The 25,221-nt window shown below is 37.6% G+C and overlaps 2 protein-coding genes across 13 annotated transcripts in view; one reads left to right on the top strand and one right to left on the bottom strand.

The window, feature by feature from the left end:
* ADGRV1 (adhesion G protein-coupled receptor V1) overlaps positions 1 to 25,221 on the bottom strand; it is a 560,219-nt gene that overhangs the window by 118,946 nt on the left and 416,052 nt on the right. The gene's annotated exons all lie outside the window — the stretch shown is intronic.
* Positions 1 to 25,221, top strand: part of LOC309659001 (uncharacterized protein) — a 64,698-nt gene that overhangs the window by 21,708 nt on the left and 17,769 nt on the right. For 7 of the 12 annotated variants that reach the window (XR_014262477.1, XR_014262478.1, XR_014262479.1 and 4 more), the window contains 2 exons: positions 5,347 to 5,446; positions 16,910 to 22,193. Coding sequence is in view for 2 of the 12 variants with exons in the window: in XM_082458327.1 (XP_082314453.1) it covers positions 5,347 to 5,446; positions 7,393 to 7,412 (120 nt within the window). In the remaining 10 variants the exon portion in view is untranslated. Of the gene's footprint in view, positions 1 to 5,346; positions 5,447 to 7,392; positions 13,863 to 16,909; positions 22,194 to 22,502; positions 23,147 to 25,221 lie in introns of those variants that run through there. The other 5 variants (XR_014262476.1, XR_014262485.1, XR_014262475.1 and 2 more) reach the window with 4 other exon arrangements.

A 25,221-nucleotide genomic window follows, 5' to 3' on the forward strand; every position in this document is an offset into this window, starting at 1 on the left:
CAATATAGTCTTTTCATCTTTTTATTTATATTATCGCATAATTACCTCCTCTTCATCTTACATTTATATACTTTGTTTTAACCTTTCAGGTCTATAATTCTGCTTTTGCCCTTATTGAAATCATTCAGTGATGTTTCAGCACTTTTCCTATTTTCCTACCTGAAATGACATCTATTGTTCGTTAGTTTGCATGCCCATCCATCACCTCTTCCCCATGTTCTGGGATCACCTCCCCCATTCTTGTGGAGAGGAGATTACATATAACACTGGTTAAGCTGATCAAGGCAAACAGGTGTCTTCAGTTGGACAGTAAGTGCTTCATCCTTTGGCTACACTGATTCGTTCAGAGATGGGTACATGACTCAAACGGTCTTCCCTGTTTTCATGGTGGGAAAACAATACAGTTTTCCATTGGGAAACCAGAAGGACCACATAGGCTAGGAGCTGCCAGTGGCCTCTCTTCCTGCCTCATGGAGAAAGCCTGCCAATGATGAAAGTAACAAAGGAATCCAGAGGTGAGTCATGGAGTGAGACAGAACCCTGATGACTTCTTCTGTATTCATAGCTGCTGAATCCTACTCTGCTCCGAAGGATTTTACATACCTGAGCTATATGTTTTCTTTTGCTACTTTGAGTTAGATTTTTGTCAATTACATTTTAAATACTCCAAGAATATGCTTCTAGGAGTTCCTAAATGCTAAGAAATAATTTACACGTTGTGAACATCAGGCTCAATACGTATTTGATATAGTTGCTTATCTACTATATGTTCAGTATGTCTGACCAGTAAGACAATATGAGAAAAGGACATAAGCCTCAGAACTAACATGCTGGGAATTTAGGGAGCATTAATGATGGCATTATACCCTAATTTTAATTGTAGGAGTTCGGAAGGGATCATACTGGTAGGAAAATTTGAGGCATTATTTTTTTACCAACTGATGGCATAAGGGTCTTCTTTCTGCAATGAACTTAAGCAAAAAAGCACTATATTTTGAGGTTAAGAGGTATATGCAACATCTCAATTCCCTACAGCTTGTCTTTCATCTGCACAAAAGTTAGTTCTTAGAGCCCTGGAGAGAATCAGGTTCCTTATGTGTATATATCTAAAATGCTTGCTGTCACTGAAATAGAAGTGAATTTATGAGATAAATCCTCAAGAGGCTAGTTAATTCTTTCTAGGCACTCTGCCTGTGCAGTTGCCCATGCCAGAAATCTGAGAATCATCCATGACTTTATTTTTCTCTCTCTAAATCAAATCAATCACCCAGGCCTGACAACTATACTGTACTTTATAAATATTTCTTGAATCCATTCATTTCTTTTCATCTACATTGCCACTGTCTATAGACCAGATCACTATCACCTCCTGCCTGGCCTATGGAAATAAACTTTCAACTCCACTGTCTGCATTCACTATTCCCCTACAACCTGTTCCTTATACAACAATGGTTGTGAGGGGGAAGCTTTTAAAAACACAAACATAATAATAGCACTCTCTCTCTTAACCCTTCTGTGACTTTGCATTGTCATCTGGATCAAGTCCAAAATCCAATCTAGCCCCTGCTTATTTTATTCTGATCTAATAATCCTGGCCTTCTTGTAGTTCCTCAAATAACCTAGGCTTCCTTCATCCAGTAGGAGTAGGATCTTCCTTCTACCTAGAACACTGTACGCCCTACTCTTAACCTGATGATTACTACTACTCTGTTAGGCCTTGTTTTCAACTGTTACTTCCTCAGTGACACCTTCTTCGACATCATGAACTAGATCAAGTCCCCCCAATATATAATTTCATAATTTAATTTTAATTTTCTCTGGTAGAATTTATCCAAATTGCAATGAATCATTTTAAGCCCTATCTGTTTAAAACCTGTAAGCTTCCTGAAGGCAAACACGATGTGTATCTTGTTCCTTTCATCTTCCTCCTATTATAATGAAGAGATCATTGTTTATCTATCCATATAACTAACTTTATTCCCCCTCCCCCAAAGAACATATGACAATACCTTTCCCCCCTGACTTGATGGGATAAATATTGCGAGACAGTTCTCCACGGGTCTCTCTCTTTCTGGATGGCTTGCAAACAGAGGCACTGACAGCTTTTGTTCTGGACTATCTTTTGAAGAATGTATGGACAGCTTTGGAAGGTAGAGATAGTGCTTCCTTGTGGAGCAGACGGTGGATTTAGTTACTGTCTGGTATAATAAATATTTGTCCTTCCTGTGCAAAGATCAGATAGGTTTGCTTGCAGCCCATTATAAAAGATTGGGGTTTCCTAAACTTGAGGGTCTTCAGGTGGAATGCAAATCCACTCTGAGCACAGCATCCACCTACGTTGCCCCGCATTGCCCCTGTGCATCTTGGGGCAGGGGGCAGTGGGCAGGGCAAGGGGAATTGCTATAAGGAGCTGACCTGCTGGCTGTGTCAGGAGTATTAAAGTTGCTTTGTCTCTGACCCAGAATTCTCATATCTGCCAGTATCCATGAGCTGTGGCAGGCTAGGAAGGAAGGTAAACTTTTAGATCCTGAGTTTCTGACAACAGGAGATCATCTATTTTTTGTAATCCTTAACATTAAAAACAATGCTAAAACTCCTTTTGGCCTCTGATTTCCTACTAGAAACTCTTATTTATTTATTTTTTATATCTTTATTGGAGTATAATTGCTTTACAATGGTGTGTTAGTTTCTGCTGTACAACAAAGTGAATCAGCTATACGTATACATATGTCCTCACTACTAGAAACTCTTAAGCCATGAATTTTTTTTATGGAAGTATAGTAGATTTACAATATCATGTTGGTTTTAGGGGTACAGCATAGTGATTCAGTATTTGTTCAGATTATACTCCATTATAGGTTATTACAAGATAATGGGTGTAGTTCCCTGTGCTATACACTATACCCTATCCTTGTTGCTTATCTATTTTATGTATAGTAGTTTGTTAAGCCCATACCCCTAATTTGTCCCTCCGCCCTTCCCTCTGTAACCACAAGTTTGTTTTCTATATCCGTGAGTCTGTTTCTGTTTTGCATATAGATTCATCTGTATTATTTTTTAGATTCCACATATAAGTGATATCATGTAGTATTTATCTTTCTCTGACTTATTTCACCTGAGCATAATATTTTCTAGGTCCATCCACATTGCTGCAAACGGCAGTATTTCATTCTTCTTTATGCCTGAGTAACATTCCATTGTAAATGTATATCACATCTTCTAAATCCAGTCGTCTGTTGATGGGCACTTGGGTTGCTTCCATGTCTTGGCTATTGTAAACAGGGCTGCTATGAACATTGGGGTGCATGTATCCTTTCGAATTAGTGTTTTTGTTTTTTCCAGATATATACCCAGCAGTGGAACTGCCAGATCATATGGTAGTTCTATTTTTAGTTTTTTAAGGTGCTTCCATACTGTTTTCCATAGTGGCTGCACCAATTTACATTTTCACCAACAGTGTATGAGCGTTCCCTTTTCTCCACATCCTCTCCAACGTTTGCTATTTGTAGACTTTTTGATGACAGCCATTCTGACAGGTGTGAGGTGATACCTCACGGTGGTTTTGATTTGCATTTCTCTAATAACTAGCAATATTGAACATCTTTTCATGCCATTCTGACAGGTGTGAGGTGACACCTCACTGTGGTTTTTATTTGGATTTCTCTAATAATTAGCAATATTGAACATCTTTTCATGTGCTTGTTAGCTATCTGTATGTCTTCTTTGGAGAAATGTCTATTTAGATCTTCTGCCCATTTTTTGATTGGATTGTCTGTTTTACTGTTGTTGAGTTGTATGAGCTGTTTGCATATTTTGGAAATTAAGCCCTTGTGAGTTGCATCATTTGCAAATATTTTCTTCCATTTCATAGGTTGTCTTTTCATTTTGTCGACTGTTTCCTTTGCTGTGCAAAAGCTTTTAAGTTTAATTAGATCCCATTTGTTTATTTTTGTTTTTACTTCTTTTGCCTTAGGAGACTGATCTAAGAAAATATTTAAGCCATGAATACTTAAGCTGAGGTACCAGGATGGGCTTCATGGGAATAAAGAATCCAATATATAAGCACTATTGTTTTAACAGAGTTCTTGAAAAGAGTAAACTGCTTTTTATTATATTATCCAAAAGGCCAGAAAATATGTTTTCTTAAATTGTAAGAACAATTTAAGGGTGTATGCCTTATCTCCTTATGAATATTTTAGATTTATTTATGATATACTAGAATAGGTTGAAAAACTGCAATTTTTCATTAAGTATGTTTTAAGTGTCAGATATCTGTGATACTTAATCTAAAAATCCCAATTGGTCACCCTTCTTTATATCATATTTTTGTTCTTAAGTACTTGAAATAATGTGTGTGGTGTGAATATGTGAATCTTAGCTTGTATGGTGCCTGGCATTGTTCTAAGAGCTTTACGTGTATTAACTCATTTATTACTTACAGCATCCATATAAGGTAGGTACTATTATTATTGTTATTATTATTATTGGATGTTACAGATGAGAAAACTGAAGAGCAAAGAGGTTAAATCACTTGTCCAAAGTCACACAGCTAGCAAGTGATGGAAGACTTGAAACTAGACAGGGAGATATATGAATTTATATATGACCTTCACACATAAGCTATATTGGCTTTTCAGTTTGATTAAAAATTCAAGATCTTTTGGATTCCTTTTGCTGTTACATATTGGCCTATGTGTGCTACTTGATTTGATTTAACTAAGTTGGGCTAGTTAATAATATAACTACGAAGTAATAGCTAACCAATCACATTCTTGAAAATTACATTCTTATAATTTTTATTATTTGACAAAATCAAAGTTGGCTGAAGCATTTCAGAAAATTGAGATTCAGCAAAAATGATTCTAAAACATATGTTGAGGAAGAAAAAAATCTGATTTCAAAATGTGATAAACAGAATTCTTCTTATGGATCTAATTTAGTTAGTAACACTTCTTAATAGGCCATTGGGAGGTAAATGCATGGGCCTCAAGAGAAAGAAAAGGTGAGACCAAGGGAAGATTGATTTGCTCTTCAAAGAAGGTGAGAAAAAACTGGTTCCTTTCCAGGGGCAGCCAAGTGGGAGGTAGTGAAAGCTTAGGACCTAAAAGAGGGTGGAGGATAGAGAAGATATGAAAGCTGGATGATGGAAGAAGGACCGGGCTGGAAGATAGAGCCACAGAGAAAGTCTCTATGTCGCAGAAGACAGGAGAATAATTAAAAATAGGGATGTCAAGCAAGATGTCCATTATACTGTTTTGTCTCCTCTTTACCCTGACTTATGCTTGTAGAATTTGGCAGGGCACAAAAAAGTAAAAGAAGTCTATGTTTTCTGTCTTTATTGATAAGAGAAAGAGAGAAGAAAATTCACGAAAGAAGCTAGATGCAGAGTGGAGGGGGGAATACAAGAAATGCAGGAATCCAAGCACAAGTGTTCATGGAGATACAGGTGAGGACACTGGACTCCTCACCTCTCCTGTGATGGGGAATCGGGTCAAGTTCTCAAAACCATTAAATGGAAGGGTGACCCCGGGAGGATGGAGTACTTGATAAATAAAAGTTCTAAAAGGATCCTTTTTCTAAAACAAAACATTAATTGATGTTAATAATGTCACCCTTCATGCATCTCTCTTCAGATGTTCAGTAAACCTTGCTTCAGTGCAGTATCTATGAATTTTTGTGTTAATTCTTCTAGGAGTTTCGTGGTAGTCAGATTTTAACCTGCTTAAAGTTTGCATCCAGGTCTTACTGGATTGAAATGTTATGGGTTTGTATTTAGACTGACCTTGACTGGTTTTTACAAGTCTCAGAAAAATGTGTGGGTAACCTCCTAGCCTACCCTGGCCTCGGTCTTCTAGCTGCAGTTTGGAAGATTTAGAGAAAGCAATCACTGTTCCCATGTTCTTAGAAGCACTCAACCAAACATTAAAAGTTTAAAAATTTTTAAATTTTGGTATTCATATATAAAAACAAGTTATCACAAAACAGCAGCTGGTTGAGAATTTCTATATATTGAATTTTATTTCCCTTATATAAAGGAATTAAAATATTTGGTGACCCAAAAGAAGAAAAAAAAACTTTAAATGAACAATGTATTTGAACAATGAACAATGTATTAGAAATATGAAACAATATCACTAATATTCTGAATATCAATTTAAAGTAAAAATGTGGAGGTGGACTTTAAGTCAATATGGTTGACTATACTGAATTCCCCTCTACTCCAAATAAATTACTTTAAAAATAAACAAGAAAAAATAAGTAAATAAACAAGAATACTAAAAATGTAAACATATAGTCTAACTGAACATATAACACAACAAACCCTTACACGCCAAAATTAAAGTCACACATTGGTCAATGGGGGCTGCAAGTCCTGTGACACAGAGCAATCAGAACCAGGGAGGTCTGGGTTTAATGCCTGTGTGGAGGTGGCAGGGCTCTGCCTGCAAGCTGTAGAACTGAGTTACATGCAGAAATCTAGGACCCGTGAATGGCTGCCAAGATCATGAAAGGGGAGCCAGAAAAATCTTTGCTCACTGCCCTGAAGAAGTGGAAAACAGTTACCAGCCAGAAATTTGAACTCCAACCCCTACCCTATGTATTTAGATGCGGCATCCAAATTCACATACTCATATAATCAGGAATATCAAGCTGAGAAATTAAGATAAAATTGGTTTGGAACATGTTAATTGTATAGGACCCATTAAAGTGCACAGAGAATTCCTGTAGAAAACAACCTTTGTCTAGCTAAACTTAAACTAAAAAAAAATCATACACCACACAAGGAAATAAAGGTGCTTGTATCATTCAAGAAAATGTTAAAGACACTATTAACTTTAAAAATTTTGCTAAGTTTATATATTCAAAAACTACACAAACCTGTAAGTAAAAATTGAATTGCTTAATTAAACCAGTGAAAGAACAGCAAAAAGAAAAGCTAACAGAGAGCTCAGATTCACAAAAAATACAAAATGAGTTAGCAGAAATAACTCAAAGTTTACCAACAATCACAGTAAATGTAAATGTATTAAACCCACTAGCTAATAAAGCTTAGATTTGATTTAAGCAAATCCAGATACATGCCACATGAGATTTACCTAAAAATCATACCCAAAAAGTTTAAAGTAAAAGGTCAGGAAATGCCACAGTAAAATAGAAAACTGCGATAGTAATACTAATACAAAACCAAATAGAGGAGAAAGCTTATAAGCACTGATAGAGATAAAAAGATATATTATTTAATGATAAAAAGAACAATTCCCCCCTGGAAGATATAACAATTTGAAACCTATATGCACCTAACAAGATAGTCTTGAAATACATAATGCAAACACTGATATAAGGTAAAATCAACAAATCTACAATCTAATTGGGAAATTTCATTTTTTTCAGAAACTGATAGATCAAGTTGACAAAAACAAAAAAGTTAGAAAAACAGTGAAAGAATAAACTATATAATTAGGGATTTGGCTAAATACAGTGTTTAATTATAATTATTAGAACAAAATAGTTAAGAAAGGGTGGTTAATTATTCAACTAAAGAAAGTAGAAGGAAGACAATAATAAAGATATCAGCCAACACTGCTAAAATAGAAATGAATAAACAAAAACAGCAGAGAGATGATTCCAAGTTCACCTCTGCAGTCCCACTGCTACCACCTTGAGCTAAGTGGTCAGTATCTCTTGTCTCTATTATTGCAATAGCCTCTTAACTTCACCCTGCTTCCTTTACGTTTGAAATCAGATCCTGTCATTCCCACCAGAGCTGTCTCAGTGTAGACCCAGAGTGATTACACTTACCTATTTCCCTAACTTCTCCTTTCCTCTTTCTCTCAGTCACTCTACTTGGGCCACACTGGTCTCTTTTCAATCTCCAGTCATACCAAGAATGCTCCTGCCTTAGGGCCTTTGCACTGAAATTCTACCAGGAATTTCTTCCCAGATACACACATGGCTAACTTCCCCACCCCCTTTCAATCTGTTCAATTCTTATCTTCTCAGTGACACCTCCCCTATCCACCTTCTTTAAAATTGCAACCCACATGCCCCCTCATACCCTATAGCACTTCTGCTCCTGCTTACCCTGCTCCACTTTTTTCCATAGCTTTTCTTAAGATATCTCATATAATTAATCATATTTTACATTTGTTTTTCATCTCTGCCTCATAAACTCCACAGGAGCAGGGATGTAGGATTTGTTTATTTTTCACTGTTCTCTTTTTGTCCCCATCCTAATCACTTAGAACAGAGTCTGGTATATAGTAGTTATTCAGTGGAGTTTACTAGTCACCTTAATGAAGCGTAATTGTTTAAAAAGCTACTTCTTTGAAAAGACACGAACAATCATTGGCATTTCTGGTCATTAAAAAGAAAGAAAGCCAAAAAACAGTGTTAAAAATGAAAAGGGGGATATAACTTTAGGTATTAGAAAATAATATCAAGTACTTTATGCCAAAAAATTTGAATACTTAGGTGAAATAAACTGTTTTCTAGAAAAAAAGTTCTAAAGTGACTCAATAAAAATAGAAAACATGAATAGATTAAAAATAATTAAAGAAATTAGAGTCAAAACTCACCCTATAGTTTCAGGTCATTAAGGTTTTACAGGTGAGTGTTAAATAAACTTTTATGAAATTGATAACTCCATCTTATACAAATAATATTACAAAATAGAAAGTTCTACACCTCATTTTTTGATGCTACCATAACTTGGATATCAAAGGGCCAGAAATGTATGAGAAGGATCATAAAAAACCAATCTTGCTTATGAAGATGCATGCAAAAAATCTAAATTAAATATTAGTAATTTGAATCCAAGAGTGGACCAAAACAAAGTAGGGTTTATCCAAGGATTTCAAAGATAGCTTAACATAAGGATATCTATAAATATAATCTTATCACGCACAGATTATAGGAGAAATATGCAGCAATTAAAAGAGTATGATCTTGGTACAGGGATAAGCAAAAGGAACAGAAGAAAGAGTCTACCCACATGCGAAGGGGAATTTTAGTATAAGACAAATAAATGGGGGAAGAATAAATTTCTCAATAAATGGTATTGAGACAATTGGCGGCTATTTTTTAAAAAATAAATCCCTACTTGACACCACTCACAAAAATACATTCCAGATAAATAAAATATCTAAATGTAAAAAATAAGACTTCAAATATCTTAGAAGACAATATAAAAGATTATTAATGGTATTGGGTTAGATTTTTTTCTTAAGCAAAGTACATGTTAAAGGAAAATATTGTTTAATATGACCACATCAACTTGAATATTCACTAGATACACAGAATTAAAAAGACAAGGGACAGACTGGAAGCAGATATTTAAGACAAATTGTTATTATCATGAAAAAAAGTTATTCAAACTCCTAAAATCAATTAGAAAAGGATAAACTATCTATTGGAAAAATGGGCAATTATTTGAAAGGACCAGTTACCAAGTGTCGGCAGAGCTGTGGGGATATGCTCATATATGTCTGGTGGGGTATAAATGGCTGCAACCATCTTCAAGAGCAATTTGTCAATTTCCACTAATGTTTGAGATGTGCCTCCATGCATTTCTAATTTTAAGTCCCGGAGAAATTTTTGTTTATTTTCTGCATATGCACATTTTTGCATATGCAAATGTGTTCACTGAACCACTATTTATAACAACAAAAAATCAGGGAAAATCTACATGTCTATCTATTGATAGTAAACAAATTGGAGAAATAAATCATATTCTATTTATACCCTGGCATATAGGAGAATAGTTTAAATAGGTGAACTAAAGGTATATGTACCATGTTGGAATAATCTCTAAAACATTACATTGATTAAACAACCAAAAGGCAGAAGGATAGGTACATTTAAATAAATCAATATTCTATGTAGCTCATGAAGAGTATAAAAACATGGGTAGGGCTTCCCTGGTCGTGGAGTGGTTAAGAATCTGCCTGCCAATGCAGGGGACACGGGTTCGAGTCCTGCTCTGGGAAGATCCCACATGCCGCAGAGCAACTAAGTCCGTGCACCACAACTACTGAGCCTGTGCTCTAGAGCCCGCGTACCACAACTACTGAAGCCCGTGCACCTAGAGCCTGTGCTCCACAACTAGAGAAACCACCACAATGAGAAGCCCGTGCACTGCAACGAAGAGTAGCCCCTGCTCGCCGCAACTAGAGAAAGCCCGCGTGCAGCAACGAGGACCCAACATAGCCAAAAATAAAAAAGCAAAACAAAACATGGGTAGAGGACTTCCCTGGTAGCGCAGTGGTTAAGAATCCGCCTGCCAATGGAGGGCACACGGGTTTCAGCCCTGGTCCAGGAAGATCCCACATTCCACGGAGCAACTAAGCCCGTGTGCCACAACTACTGAGCCTGTGCTCTAGAGCCCGCTTGCCACAACTACTGAAGCCTGTGCACCTAGAGCCCGTGCTCCACAACAAGAGAAGCCATCGCAATGAGTAGCCCGCGCACCGCAACGAAGAGTAGCCCCTGCTCGCTGCAACTAGAGAAAGCCTGTACGCAGCAACAAAGACCCAACACAGCCAAAAATTAATAAATTTATAAAAAAACCAAAAATAAACATTGGTAGAAAAGATATACAGTAACCTTCATAATATAGAGGATAGAAAGGGAAGTTGAACTGTACCTATGTAGTATGCCTTTAAAAAAGAAAACTAAGAAAAAAAGCCTAATGTTTTCACTTGTTGGACTTTGGTTCAGTCATGTTCAATGAGTCTGGTAAGTCTGGGACAGGTTGTATTTAAAGAGTCTGGTCCTGGATGGCACAGATGTCTTAACACTGGGGCAGGGAAAGGCATCACCAGATGATTAGGATGTTTCTAGTGTGTTAGATTCTGGCCATGTGTAAATGGGCCTTATTGCTGGGAGAATCAGCTTAGGAGCAGGATGTGAGCTGGGTCAGACAAACAAAGCGCAAAATAAAAAGATACCAAAACCAACTTTAAGAATATCAAAGACAGCTTAAATTCTTTTGAAAATATAGCCACAAGTAAATAAGCAAGCAGTCAAGATGGAATGGTGAAGCAGACCTCGGTAAATGTAATTTTCTGGCACAAACCCGGCCTGTAACCCAGGCCAGCCATGGCTCTGTTTGAAACTCTAGGTTCTACGGGGTCAGGCCCTCTCTCTAGGTTTATGTAGATAACTGGGTATGAGGGCGAAGAGGAATTTTGGTAGGAATGGATTTTGGTAGGAATCCTTCCCTACACCATGATCCAGATGGCCTCAAAACAGATTCAAGAGCAGGGATGTATAACTCTTCTTTACTCATAAATCTGTCTTTCTACTCTTTTTACAAGAAACAAAAACAGAGAAATGCTGAAATTCAGCCATTCATTGGTTTAAAGAATTCAAAACAAAACAAACCACTGGACCTGAATAGCAAGTGGTCTCTAGTGTCTTCTAGTACACAAAGCCCGTTATTTAAGAAATCCTGATTTAGAAAACAAATTCCATTAACGACAAAAGAAAGTCTGCTGGCCTGGTAAAGCGTAGAAACCAGTAGGCTCTTAAAAAAAGTTAATTGTAAGATTCAGTATTTACACCACCAACAATACTGTCAATAAATTAGACTTACTATTGTACAACACAGGAAAAGAGCAATGTTCCTTGTTTATCTTTGGCTGCTGTTTACTTTTCGCTCTGCTGTGGGAAAGAGAACTCAAACAATGCTAAGCTTTTCCTTAATGAGATCCTGATTAGACAGCCTGGACGAAGGTATAAAGCATAGTACACCAAAGCAGTAGAGCAAAATTAAAATCTTTGTCACCCCCTCCCCTGCAAGCACAATCGTCAAGTCACTCCAGTTTATCCTCGGCACAGAGCTGAGCCTTCTCATTTCAATGACCTCCCTATTGTCACTGACTGCCTGTCCCAACTAACCCAATAACCTTCTGATGCCCTTTCTCATGCTGTTCCTATATCTTTCCATATTCTGGGGTGGCCTTGCCTTGTTCCCAAACAAAGAAACACATCCACTGTATCTCAACTTCTCAGCATTACACCAAAGTAGGCATTGTAAAGAATGTGAGAGATTTAACCTATATGTTTTTAACCTAGGTTTTATGATGATGTTTAGGAGTCCAAGAACACCACTGAATTTATGCCTGCACGTTTCTCAAGAGAGAAAGTTCTGAGCTTTCATTAGATTATCAAAGAGGTTAGCAACCATTACTTAGTCCATTAATTATTTTATGGATTGGAAAATGAATAACTGAGAGATTGTTCCTTTCCTCCAGTCAGGCAGTTCGTTAATGGCAGGGAGGACTGATTTCTAGTACTGTGGACTTTTGGTCCTATCCTCATCACACTATAAGAGCTGAGGTTCACTTGTCTTCATGAAAACATTCATTTTTACTGATAGACGAGGTATTTGACTAAGGCTTTCAGTGTTCCCGTCTCCCACCTGCCAGGTCTCTTTGGCATGCCTCTAAAATCCACTCGCAGCACAGATGGCTGTCACCTATGAGTTCAGGAATGTTCATGTTCAAAGTGCTATTAAACCTCCCTAAGAGCTTCAACATTGAACACATTCCTTCTATTAACTGAAATCCAAGGAGGCACCAATCCAAAGTCATCCCTAGTTAACAGCATATACTTATTTTCCTACTACTTCTCAATATCAAGCTCAGAGATTTAATCTTGACATTTTCCATTTTTCAAGACTTGTGTTACAACATAGGGAAAGGGAATTGCACCAAGATAGAAAAATATACATTATGTAATAATTAAATTGCAGGATTTTTAAATAGTAGTTTGGTTAATGTTTCCAAAGCAACACAGTGGTCAAATAATCTATGACTGCTTTATTTTTAATTATTTTAATTTTAATTTAATTAAGTTTAAATTAATGCACAGAAATCTCTTGCATTCCTATACACTAACAATGAAAGATCAGAAAGAGAAATTAAGGAAACAATCCCATTTACCATCGCAACAAAAAGAATAAAATACCTAGGAATAAACCTACCTAAGGAGACAAAAGACCTGTACTCAGAAGACTATAAAACACTGATGAAAGAAATCAAAGATGACATAAATAGGTGGAGAAATATACCATGTTCTTGGATTGGAAGAATCAATATTGTGAAAATGACTATACTGCCCAAAGCAATTTACAGATTCGATGTAGTCCCTATCAAATTACCAATGGCATTCTTCAGAGAATTAGAACAAAAAAGTTTACAATTTGTTTGGAAACACAAAAGACCCTGAATAGCCAAAGCAATCTTGAGAAAGAAAAATGGAGCTGGAGGAATTAGGCTCCCTGACTTCAAACTATACTACAAAGCTACAGTAATCAAGACAGTATGATACTGGCACAAAAACAGAAATATAGATCAATGGTACAGGATGGAAAGCCCAGAGATAAACCCACGCATATATGGTCACCCAATTTATGACAAAGGAGGCAAGAACATAAAATGGAGAAAAGACAGCCTCTTCAATAAGTGGTGGTGGGAAAACTGGACAGCTACATGTAAAAGAATGAAATTAAACACTCTCTAACACCATACACAAAAATAAACTCAAAATGGATTCAAGACCTAAATGTAAGACCAGACACTACAAAACTCTTAGAGGAAAACAAAGGAAAAACACTCTTTGACATAAATCACAGCAAGATCTTTTTTGACCCACCTCCTAGAGTAATGAAAATAAAAACAAGAATAAACAAATGGGACCTAGTTAAACTTAAAAGCTTTTGCACAGCAAAGGAAACCATAAACAAGACGAAAAGACAACCCTCAGAATGGGAGAAAATATTTGCAAACTAAGCAACAGACAAAGGATTAATCTCCAAAATATACAAACAGCTCATGGAACTCAATAACAAAAAAAACAAACAGTCCAATTAAAAAAATGGGTGGAAGACCTAAATAGACAATTCACCAAAGAAGACATACAGATGGCCAAGAGGCACATGAAAAGATGCTCAATATCACTAATTATTAGAGAAATGAAAATCAAAACTACAATGAGGTACGACCTCACACTGGTCAGAATGGCAATCATCAAAAAATCTACTAACAATAAATGCTGGAGAGGGTGTGGAGAAAAGGGAACCCTCTTGCACTGTTGGTGGGAATGTAAATTGATACAGCCACTGTGGAGAACAATATGGAGGTTCCTTAAAAAACTAAATACAGAACTACCATACGACCCAGCAATCCCACTACTGGGCATATACCCTGAGAAAACCATAATTCAAAAGGACACATGTACCCCAATGTTTACTGCAGCACTATTTACAATAGCCAGCACATGGAAACAACCTAAATGTCCAATGACATTTGGACATTTAAATGGATAAAGAAGATGTGGTACATATATACAGTGGAATATTACTTAGCCATAGAAACGAACAAAATTGGGTCATTTGTAGAGATGTGGATGGACCTAGAGTCTGTCATACAGAGTGAAGTAAGCCAGAAAGAGAAAAACAAATATTGTATATTAACGCATATATGTGGAATCTAGAAAAATGGTACAGATGAACCTATTTGCAGGGCAGGAATAGAGATGTGGACATGTGGACACAGAGGGGGAAGGGAAGGGGAGGGTGGGATGAATTGCGAGATCAGGATCAACATACATACACTACCATGTGTAAAACAGATAGCTAGTGGGAACATGCTATAAAGCACAGAAGCTCAGCTAGGTGCTCTGTGATGACCTAGATGGGTGGGAGGGGGGGTGGGGTGGGAGGGAGGTCCAAGAGGGAGGGGATGTAGGTATACATATAGCTGATTCACTTCATTGTACAGCAGAAACTAACACAACATTATAAAGCAATTATACTCCAATAAAAGAAAGTAAAAGGCATTGTTTTATGCCCTGCTCCAATGAAATATTTACATTTCATTTGTTGGCATCATACCGATTCTGCTTTAAAGCATTTGCAAATATTTAATCTTGTCTGTAAGTCACAGAAGTTTCCTAAAAGTCAGCAGAATGGTAGGCTAGGGGTTTAAAGCACTGACCTGGGAGCAGGTTCACATCCCAGCTAAGCCACTTGTTAGCTGGGTGACTTGTACAAGCTTTACGTCATTACTTAGTGCCTCAGTTTTCTCATTTCTAAAATGGATATGATAATAATAGTATGTACTTCATAGCAGCACTTTGTAGTAAGCATTCAATAGGTATTTATTATTATTATTATTGTTAGATGGCATTTTTGGGTTATCATCTCATCAATATAATGTGCCCAATTCTTCAAATTTGTCACCTCTGCCTTGTTGAGAATTGAGGTGCTTTCATGTGTTGAGGCTCATCTGCTGAGCTTTTCTATGTACTATGCCTTATTTTTTACCAGTATATCCAGAGCTCCTGGGCCAACCACAGTGGAATAAGAGCACTAAAACAGTGTTCTTTCCATTCCCTGTTTGGGCTATCAGTGGAGGTACTGGCATAAATGCAGTGGCCGTTCATGGAAACAAACATTAAGAGTTTGTGTGGTGTCTTTTCACTGCTGCTGACTGGTGATGGCTGTGGTTTATAGGCTGAATGTTGTGGCAGAAGGGAGGGGAAGAGTACACCACTGGCTTTGTCTTTTGCCTGTGACAGTCCATTGAGAGATCAGCAGAAATAAACCTTATTTATCTCAGAGTTTGCTTTTCCTCAAGGTCTCTCAAAACCGAAAAGACCCTACATTTTCAAAAGTAATTATATCCATTGTTCCAACTCTGTCCACAAAGGTCAATCATTTTTATCCTAAATCAATCCCAAGTTCTTTTAAAGGTATCTGTGCATCCATTTTGATAATTGGTATTAAAATGCTTAATCGTCAGGCATAGGTAAGACATGGCCTCAAAATCTTCCTTCTGCCCTTGGGCAACTTTATTGTTTTTACAATACGCTAGCTCCTGATTTTGTCCCTGACGAATTGTGGGATTCTTATGTAAGTTAGCTAAGTTCTGCATGGGGGAGGAGGTGGGAGACTGTGAATGGGAGAAGGAGTAAATGGAAAAACAGAACAGAGAACCAAGGGGATGCTAGAGAGAAGAGAGGGAGAATTATGCAGAATAGGGATATGTTACTCAGTGTGTAGCAGGTCTCCTACTTGGATGGATTGGGAATGTTCTCGAGGTCGCTGGGGTTGGTCAGAGGACATTGTTATAGGCATTCAACTTTCCTAGTCTAATGAGAGCTCAAAAAGCTGCAGTTTATAACTCAGAAGTAGCAATGGAAACTTTAAAGCCTTTTATCTTGGCACAATTCCCAGGGAAGTCCATGCGGAGACCCACTGGCTACCAACACCATTCTGTGCAATTTGACGCTTTTCATTTGGTAGAATTTTGTTGCCAAGGCTATTGCATCAAGTTACTGAAATCTCAGTGGATGTAAACTGTCTCATCTGTCACTTAGCCTGGCGTGAAATTTAAAGGGCATGCTTTCTCCTTAAATGAAAGAGCCCTCTTTAGCCCATTATGCAATAAGCAGCATTCTAAACCCTGCAGAAATGTTCATGCTTTAGTTTGTGTCTACGAGAACAAACTGATTTTTTTTTTAACCAAAAAGTAAAAGTTTTAGTGGAACCTAGTTGCCCTCATTATGAAATATGCACATATTCAGAGGCATATTCTGGGGATTAGGAATTTAATTTTACATCTTTTAATCATTTTGTATAGTTGTTCACTTTGTTAATATGTGTGTGTAACTGAGCACTGCTCTTAGTTAAATCCCAGGAGAGAAACAAATCGCTGCTGATTTATAGAGGATGTAAACAAAGGTTTAATGTTTTCAAACCCTAAATGTTGGCAGAGTAAAAAGAGCGCTTAATAGAGCATTACCTTAGGGTTTATTAATCTACAAAAATAATTCAGGCAATAGAGAGACTGCTTCCCTTTCTAAAACAGGATATCACTAACATGAATTTCCTTTCTTCATCTAGAATGAAAATGCTCCAACCTTCAATTTCATTGCCATTCTTCTCTGTCTCAAAATCATCACACAGTAAATAAGGCTAGTCATACCATGGAGGAAATGTCTAAGGTCACCAAGAGAACAAACAGCTGAGACAAAGCAATGCTACGTGGTTGGGCATCCAGAGATGAGGAATTCAACGCTGGCTGCACATTTAAATCAGCAGGGGAGTTTTTAGAACCTACTCACATCTGGGCCCTAGGCCTTAGGTACAGAAACTGGTTTAGTACTAGTTCCAAAAAGTGATTCTAATGTATAGTCAAGGTTGAAAACCACTGGTCTATAGGATGAAAACCATGAAGGGATAAACTTTAATGTGTGAAGTTCTAGTATGGGTAGTTACTAGTTGCTATATATTAGTTATTACACTTACATTCTAAAAATAAACAAAAATAATATTTTAAAAGCATTTAAGTAACACTCTGTGTTTTTCATCCCATCTCTGTCAGTATAAACACTTGCATTTTCAAAAAAGGAAACGTAGCTCTAACAGCCTTGCTCAGGGCTCCAGGGGGAAGCTTTGCTAGGACTCTGGGTTCCCTGTCCCCTAAGCAAACCCTGCATCTTGGGGGTGGCCTAGGATCCTTTTGAGATTATGAGATAGAAAACATAGGTGTGGATATGATTTATTTTTGAACCTGATACCAGAAAGCATTTCCAAATATCTTTCACCCACTATTCTTGGGCAACTAAACCTGCAACAGTTCAAGAAAATTAACAATTCTCTAGCTCAAAAACCAAACAAAAGAAAGGGAGAGGAATCATATACCTTTTAATTTGAATATATAGCAACAACTGTATTTCTGGTGTCAGGTCCTTGTTTTCCATTCCATTCCCACTGCATCTCTAAGTAAGGTCTTTATCACCTCACCTTTACCACTTCTTTAGACTATCACACTTTTCCCCTGGGCTCTGATATCCCACCCTTAATTCAGCCTGTGAACATCTGCAGATTAATCTTAATGCTCTGAGTATGTAGTGCTTGTATTAAAGTCATAGTTTAACTACATGTTACAGTGTTTTAGTCATAAGACTGTTTTTAACATTTAAACACTGGCCTTATTAACTGTAAAACTGTAACATGTAAGTTTGCTTATAAGTAAGGGTTTCTGTTTAAGCATTGATCCCCTTTTAAAATCATTAGATCTTAAATTCACCTGCAGGATCTTCAATAGGGAAAAAGAAATCACTTCTAATTTAACTGGCACAGAAGGAAGTAAGACCTGAGACAACAGGGAGCTTAAAAATGACAGAAATAATCATAGGATCTCAAATTTCCTTTCAAAGGTCCCAGGATTTCACACCTAAATTTAGGTATTGTTAGCTCTTTTGTCTTCTTTAAATGTAACATCTTAAAACAGCAATACAGAAAGCTGTAGGCTAAAAGTGTAACTTGTAAACCTACTGGGACAAATTCAGTCCTCACATTAAGGGAAACTAACTTGCTGTATTCATCTCCCCAAAATTGTATCTCTACCAGTAATCAAGCTGTGACCCAATTCTAGCTGCTCATAAATGGGGGTGGGGGGGGTTCCGCAAATCCCACAGTTGGAAACACTTGAAGGATTTATGAGCCTATAAATGGATGTTAGCCATTTCAAGAAAACAGAGGCCAAGCTAAACTCTTAGCTGTCTTTATTTAGCCTTGATTATAGGCATTACACAAATAAGAACCCAAATGTATTCAGGACTTAGAAAATTGCTTAGAGGGTTTCCTTTCCATAAATCTTAAAGCACAGGGGGTACTCTATGTTGAGCATCTGAATCAAATCTTTCAGTCAGATTTTTTTTCCTGCTGCCTATTTTCATGGCAGGAAAAAAAAAGAAGTTCTTAGAGGTCGTAGAAAATTTTTATAGCTCAACTATTCAACTCTCTCTGATGGTAATCTTAGTGGTTCTTCCCACCTGAGCTCCATGGACATTCTATAAGCAGTTGGATGTATCTAAGCTTAAGTCTAGCTTTAGCAGAAATATGTTTACTCGGCTATAAATTCTACCCATAAAGATCTGTTATCACAGAACTGAGACTGCATTGATATACACAGTGGATGGTTGAGTCGGACACATAAGGCTACAAGACAGACAATGATTATGCTATTTTAACTAGTTCAAAATGGAATTGTTTTGAAGGTGGTGATTACTCTATGAACCGTTCCACCATTTTTTTTCTAATTTCAAAGTGTTTTGCATTGCGTGCTATACAACTGCTTGCACAATTTTACAATCTGTCACTGTATTCCCATCCTCAGTTGCCATCGTGCTGACTGAAGAGTACACTAATAACCGTGCTGCCCTATTCTCCCGGGTAGGCAATCATTTAAAAAATGATCTTCACTGGCTCCCTCCCTGGATGTACGATACCCTGGCTCATATGAAGCATCTAAATCTGAATTCCGAGTGTTGCAGTTGCTCCAGGTGAAGATACTATTATGCTTTCTACCTAGACACTACCCTTCTTTTAAAATAAAATTCAGAACTGCTGCAGGATTTTCTGAAAAACCAGGGCAAGGGTCACCATGGGCCTGTGCCACACAGATGTAATGATTTGGTGGTACAACCACACTATTATCTACCTGCTGCCAGCCCTTGTCAAGAGCCAGTGTGATTTACACTTACCTTGGTTTTGCACTTCCTTGGTAGAGATTCACATAAAAGCTGATGAGATGGCACAGGATTATTTCATACAGGAAATGTGGAAGATAAGCAGTCTCTAACCTGGTTCTCTGTGTGGGCTTAATGAGGTCTCTGATTCTTTCATGGGCACAGAAATTATCAGCCTCAGCTTTGATTTCCCCACCTAATATAAATAAAGCTGAGTTTATTAAACCATTTGATCTGCTTCCAGCCACTCAAATTGGATTTTATGTACTTAACTGTGTAAATACAACGTTGTGAGGAAATCGAGAGAAAAATAATATCACCAAGGGAAAGACAGTAGGCCTCGGTTAGAAATCAAGTCATATCTTACTTACTGATGAATGAAACTGACAACCTTATGCCATTCTGCACTATAGCCCCCAAAAATCAACTGTGACAGTGGTAATTGACATTCTTGAAACAAGATAAAAATGAGGTTAGATAAAATATTTTCTTTTTGCAATTCTAAGTCCCAACAATAAAGTAACTGACATAAAATAATTGCCCTTAGGGATCCAAATCATTGATTTGTGTGTCTCTCTGATATGGAAATATATGCTCTAAATTTACATTAAAATTTGAAAATATATAAAAAAGACTCAAAAGAGAAAAAGCATGCTTTTTCTTTTTGCATACTAGTAAATGGGATAAGTTTGAAAGAATTCAAAGTATTAAACATTACATATTTCAAAATACGTGACATTCAATGAAAATATTTTATTTGAATTGTGATACAAGCAGCGCAAGAACTTATACGCAAAGTCAGTACCTCTTAAATAATATTTCAGAAATTTAGATGGCAAGGCAATGGCATTCAGTAGGTTTAATGTCCTTTAAGATGTCTCCTACTGGTTCATTCTCTTCCCAGTGTCTCAATTTCTCTCAAGCCTTTATGCTTGCCAGCTGAAATTCCTCAGCCTTGCAGCCTTCCTTATGGACACGAACAATGGCAGAGGGTCTTCCACACATGCTTTGCTTTGTCTCACAGTCTACAAATGCCAGAATGGATTCCAGGCAACAGCATGATGGAAAGAATATACATTCAGTCCAGAGTCAAAGTCCTGACACTGTCATTTCCTACTTACATAAATTGGCACAATTTACTAAAGGTCCTCAAGCTCCAGTCTACCCGAAAATTTAGGATAACGATACCTCATCTATTATGAGACTCAAGTGGGATAATGTACATGAAAATAGTTTCTAAAATGGAAAGTCACATACAAATGGAAGCTGTCTGGAAAGTTCTTTTTTCTGTGATCCACTGATTAGGTAATGCAGGCCAGTGCCTATGTCAGTACTAAGAAAGTCACATAGTTTAGAGGGCTGAGAATGGAACTGGACACATGTTGGATTCCTAGTCTCACTCCTTAGGATCAAGGCCAGCTTCCAAAAGCGTATACCCATGGCAGCCCGATAAGAATGACTACTGGGACCTGCCCAGAAATAACATAAACCAGCAAATATTACACAGATAGTAGCATCATATGCAATCTATGGGGAAGAAACCACAGTCATTGTGCCATAACTATAAGCCATGAAGAAATTACATTTAAAAACATTATCGTATTTTCTTTCAATTTTTCTTAAACATGACCTTTTTTGATCACCAAGGCCTAGCTAAGCCCCACTTATTTGATGAGAATTTTAAAGTTCCAGCTGCTCAAATGATAATTATACAACGAGGAAGTATTGGAGACCTGGGAGTGGGAGAGATGCAGAGACTAGGAAATAGCTAGACAAATGAATAAGGAAATTCTCTGAGAAAGAAGAACTGGACCTCTCTCCATATATATTTAAATAGTTATGCAAATCTAAAGAGTTAAAATGTGAAGAACTACAAATATTCATTTAAAAAAATGTGCTTGGATGATGGTATTTTCACCAACAATCATTTTATTTGGATGACATCTACCACAAAGAATCCTGGGTGTTTTATAATTAAAAATAAATAACAAAGCAGTTTCCTAATCATCAGACTCCTACGAAAAAAGTGAAGATCTAATGGCATCATTTCCAATTTTTCCCCAGAGAATGAGAAAAAAACTAAGTGAATTAATGACACAGCAATGGTCAAGCTACCACATCTATTACCATTAGACAAGTGTACCAAAGAGCATTCTTAAATTGGTTTCATTTTACACTAAAGTGTAACATCCTTGCTTATTCAACAGTTTAAGGGAAGAAGAGATTATTAAAAGTATTCTAGCTAAGAATGTTCATCTATACTAGATCAAAGTAGACTGCAATCTCATCAGAAGAGTGGGGATCAAAAAGCCCACTGCTGTTTCCCTTACATTTCCTAACCCTAGGATTAATTTCCTGTAGATTTTTACATTTTATTACTTATGATGTACCTATGTAATAGACATAGTTGCTAGTCGCCTGCCCAGCATTTATTCCTTCTTCTTCTGGTCACAGCACTAGAGAATTTCCTTTGAGATCCACGTGATTTGGTCATGGCTTACCTCACTCTTCCTTGCTCTAAGAATGGGCCTATGACCTGGCCAATTGATGTCACCTGCTCCCCTGTCCACAGGGATAAGCTCAGAGCTGGACACTGACTCTATGAAGCCAATGAGACTCATATTTAGGACTTTTGCTAGAACTGTTTTTTTTTTTTAATTAATTTATTTTATTTATTTATTTTTGGCTGGGTTGGGTCTTCGTTGCAGAGCACAGGCTCTAGGCACGCAGGCTTCACTTAATTGTGGCATGCAGGCTCAGTAGTTGTGGCTCGCGGGCTCTAGAGCACAGGCTCAGTAGCTGTGGTGCATGGGCTTAGTTGCTCCGCGGCATGTGAGATCTTCCCGGACCAGGGCTTGAACCCGTGTCCCCTGCATTGGCAGGCAGATTCTTAACCACTGTGCCACCAGGGAAGCCCTAGAACTCTTGAAAAGAAAAATCTCTTTCATCTTTATTGGTAGGATGAGAGTCTGAAGCCACCAGCTATCATGTTGCCACCATAAGGGAAGCATCTTGCAGTGATAAATGACTGAAAGACTGATCGCTATGACATGAGCTCCACCCCTGGACGGTGAAAGTCACAGTGCTATGACATCTTGAACCCCTGGATTCAGCAATGCCTGAAGCCATTCATTCACAGCACATCAATTAACATACATAATCTTTAAGGCTTATGCCTTGCCAGTTTGCACTGGGTTTCTGCCTTTTGTATTAGCATGAATTCTGAGTAATATAATCTTGCTTCATAAAATGTGGGGATTTTTGTTGAATCGGTATCAATATACTTTAGAACACTGCTTTTGAAAGGAATATCAATGGGACTATTGCATAAAAGGATTTCAGACTCACTTCTTAATTTATTTGCATGAATATACAGTACATTTTTTCTATTAGCTGATTTAAAGCAAACATGAGATGCAAGACTTACAGTGTCTGTTACTTTTTAGAAGGGCAAAAGTTGCCTTTCACACCTAAGAACCCAAAACAAACACTATTTGAGGTCAAGATGTTGAGTAACATAAATCTCAACTTTTCTATCAACACCTCTCTGAAGAGGCTCTGCCAAAACCTCTGTCCTACAAGCTAGTAAATCTCCCATATCAAGTTTACTTACGGCATCTCCCATGGAATCTACATCCAGGTCCTGGGACAGCAGACGGAACTGCGCGAGAAACGTAGCTGGCTGCCAGAGCTGCCTGGAGCTTCAATGAACTCCAAGTAGTTAAGGGCAGGGAGAGCTGGCAGAGTATGAAATTGCATTCCAGAAAGCCCACCTGGGACTTCCTGCAGGACACCAGCTCTTAAAACAGACACGGTCAGAAGGGGCAGGAGATGGCTCAGAGGTTTGCAGAAAAGGTTTTCCTTTCCCTTTCGGGACCAGATTCTTTATTGGGTCTCTGGATGTTGCTTTCTTTTTCTAAATAAATATGGGAAACCCAGCATGTACTTGGTAAAAACTGGGTGGGGCTGATTATGAACAGTTTCAATAAGATAAATTTGTTTTACACTGTCTTTCAGTGTATGACATATATTCTCTACTTTTGAACATGTAATTATTATAATTTTATTTCTATTAACAACTTAGTTACATTGACTGACAGGAAAAGATTCTTTTGCTTCTAGGTCCCTAGCTTTCAAACTTCAATTTGTATTAGACTCCTTCGAGGACTTGTTCAAAGTACAGACTCCCAGGGCCTACCCTAGACCTGAGGAATCTGAATCACTGTAGGCAGAGCCTAGAAATCTGAATTTTCAGGTGATGCAAATTACCTGAGAACCACACGCTGAGAAACACTATCCTGGGGGGAAATTCACATCCAAGGGCACACAGTCATTTGTACTTTGCATTCATTCCTACTTTGTGAATGCAACAGCAATTTACATCGCTGGTGCCATATCTTCAACTTGATGCTTCTAGCATAAAATCTTATTTATCAAGAGCTACAGAGTTAATAATTTGAGTAGAATATTGCTCTGAGTACTTATTTTGTCTGCTATCACCCCCAGTATTCATGCCATGGGAGGATAAAGTGTTCCTGACTCACGGCTGAAGTGGCAGCGCAATATAAACAAACAGCTTCAGTTCTCCCTCAGGTGACAAAGCAAGACATTTCATAGACTCCCATGGACCTACTGATACATTTTAATTTGAAAAGTTAACATTTTGAGGGGCGTTTATTTTTTCCTCTAATTTTTAACACAGAATTATAGGAAAGTGCCTGGTGTTTTACACTTTTCATTAGAACACGTTCTGCCAATTGTGGTCTAAATACAGTTTACATGGTTTGGTAGCTGATCAATCACCACTGCAAGAGAGAACATCTCTTAATGAGAAAAAATATGTATGTAAAATTGACAATTTAGCAAGAGCATATAGAACAAGGCTCTTCATGAGTCACATATATACATTTTGAAAGCCACACCTAAAGTAAGGCATGTTTGAAATATGTATTAATTCTTATAGGCTGCTAGGTACCACTGAATGCAATGGGACAATAGTTTCATAAATGGTTCTTCCATTGGAACTCCTCAAATTATAGTCTAAACATCCCTAGGTTTTACAATCATGTGACAGTCTTGAGTGACGTCAGAGTCTTCTTCTCTGCTCTCTTTTCTCTCTATCCTCCCCTTTTCATCCCCATACCCTCTCTCTTTTTACTATCACTGGGAATAATGTCAGAGACTACTTTCAATACCATACCTCCAATATCTATTAGAGTGCATGGCACATAAAAATGATTAATAAATACTCCTTGAATGAATGAACAAGTGAATGAATAAATGAATTAAATGGCTTTTTCCCCCTTTGGTCACATTATCTTTTATTCCATCTTAACTTTACTCAGTCTCTGTACTCAAGGTGGAGTGGGTGAGAGTAATCCCTCACTCTTACCATTTGCCACAGGACACCTAAAATCCATCAACCTTGCCCTTGGCAAGCTTATGGGATTGATGTCTGCGTTCTCAACGGATGATCCCGAAGGACAGAGAGGTTTTTATGGAATACCGGCCAGCATTTCCCCTCCCTCCAAAGTCCCAAGGTTTTCTTTTCTTTAATTAGTAGTCAGCTTAAGGAAATTCAGATAGAAAAAGAGGCCAAGAAAGAGACCAGGGTCCTAAGTCTGGATCCGTGGAGGTGGGAATTTGTCTCTGCATTTGTGTGTGAAACTTGCAGGGGCT

The sequence above is a fragment of the Balaenoptera physalus genome (genome assembly GCF_965194825.1).
Source record: "Balaenoptera physalus genome assembly, chromosome: 3".
Classification (NCBI taxonomy): Eukaryota; Metazoa; Chordata; class Mammalia; order Artiodactyla; family Balaenopteridae; genus Balaenoptera; species Balaenoptera physalus.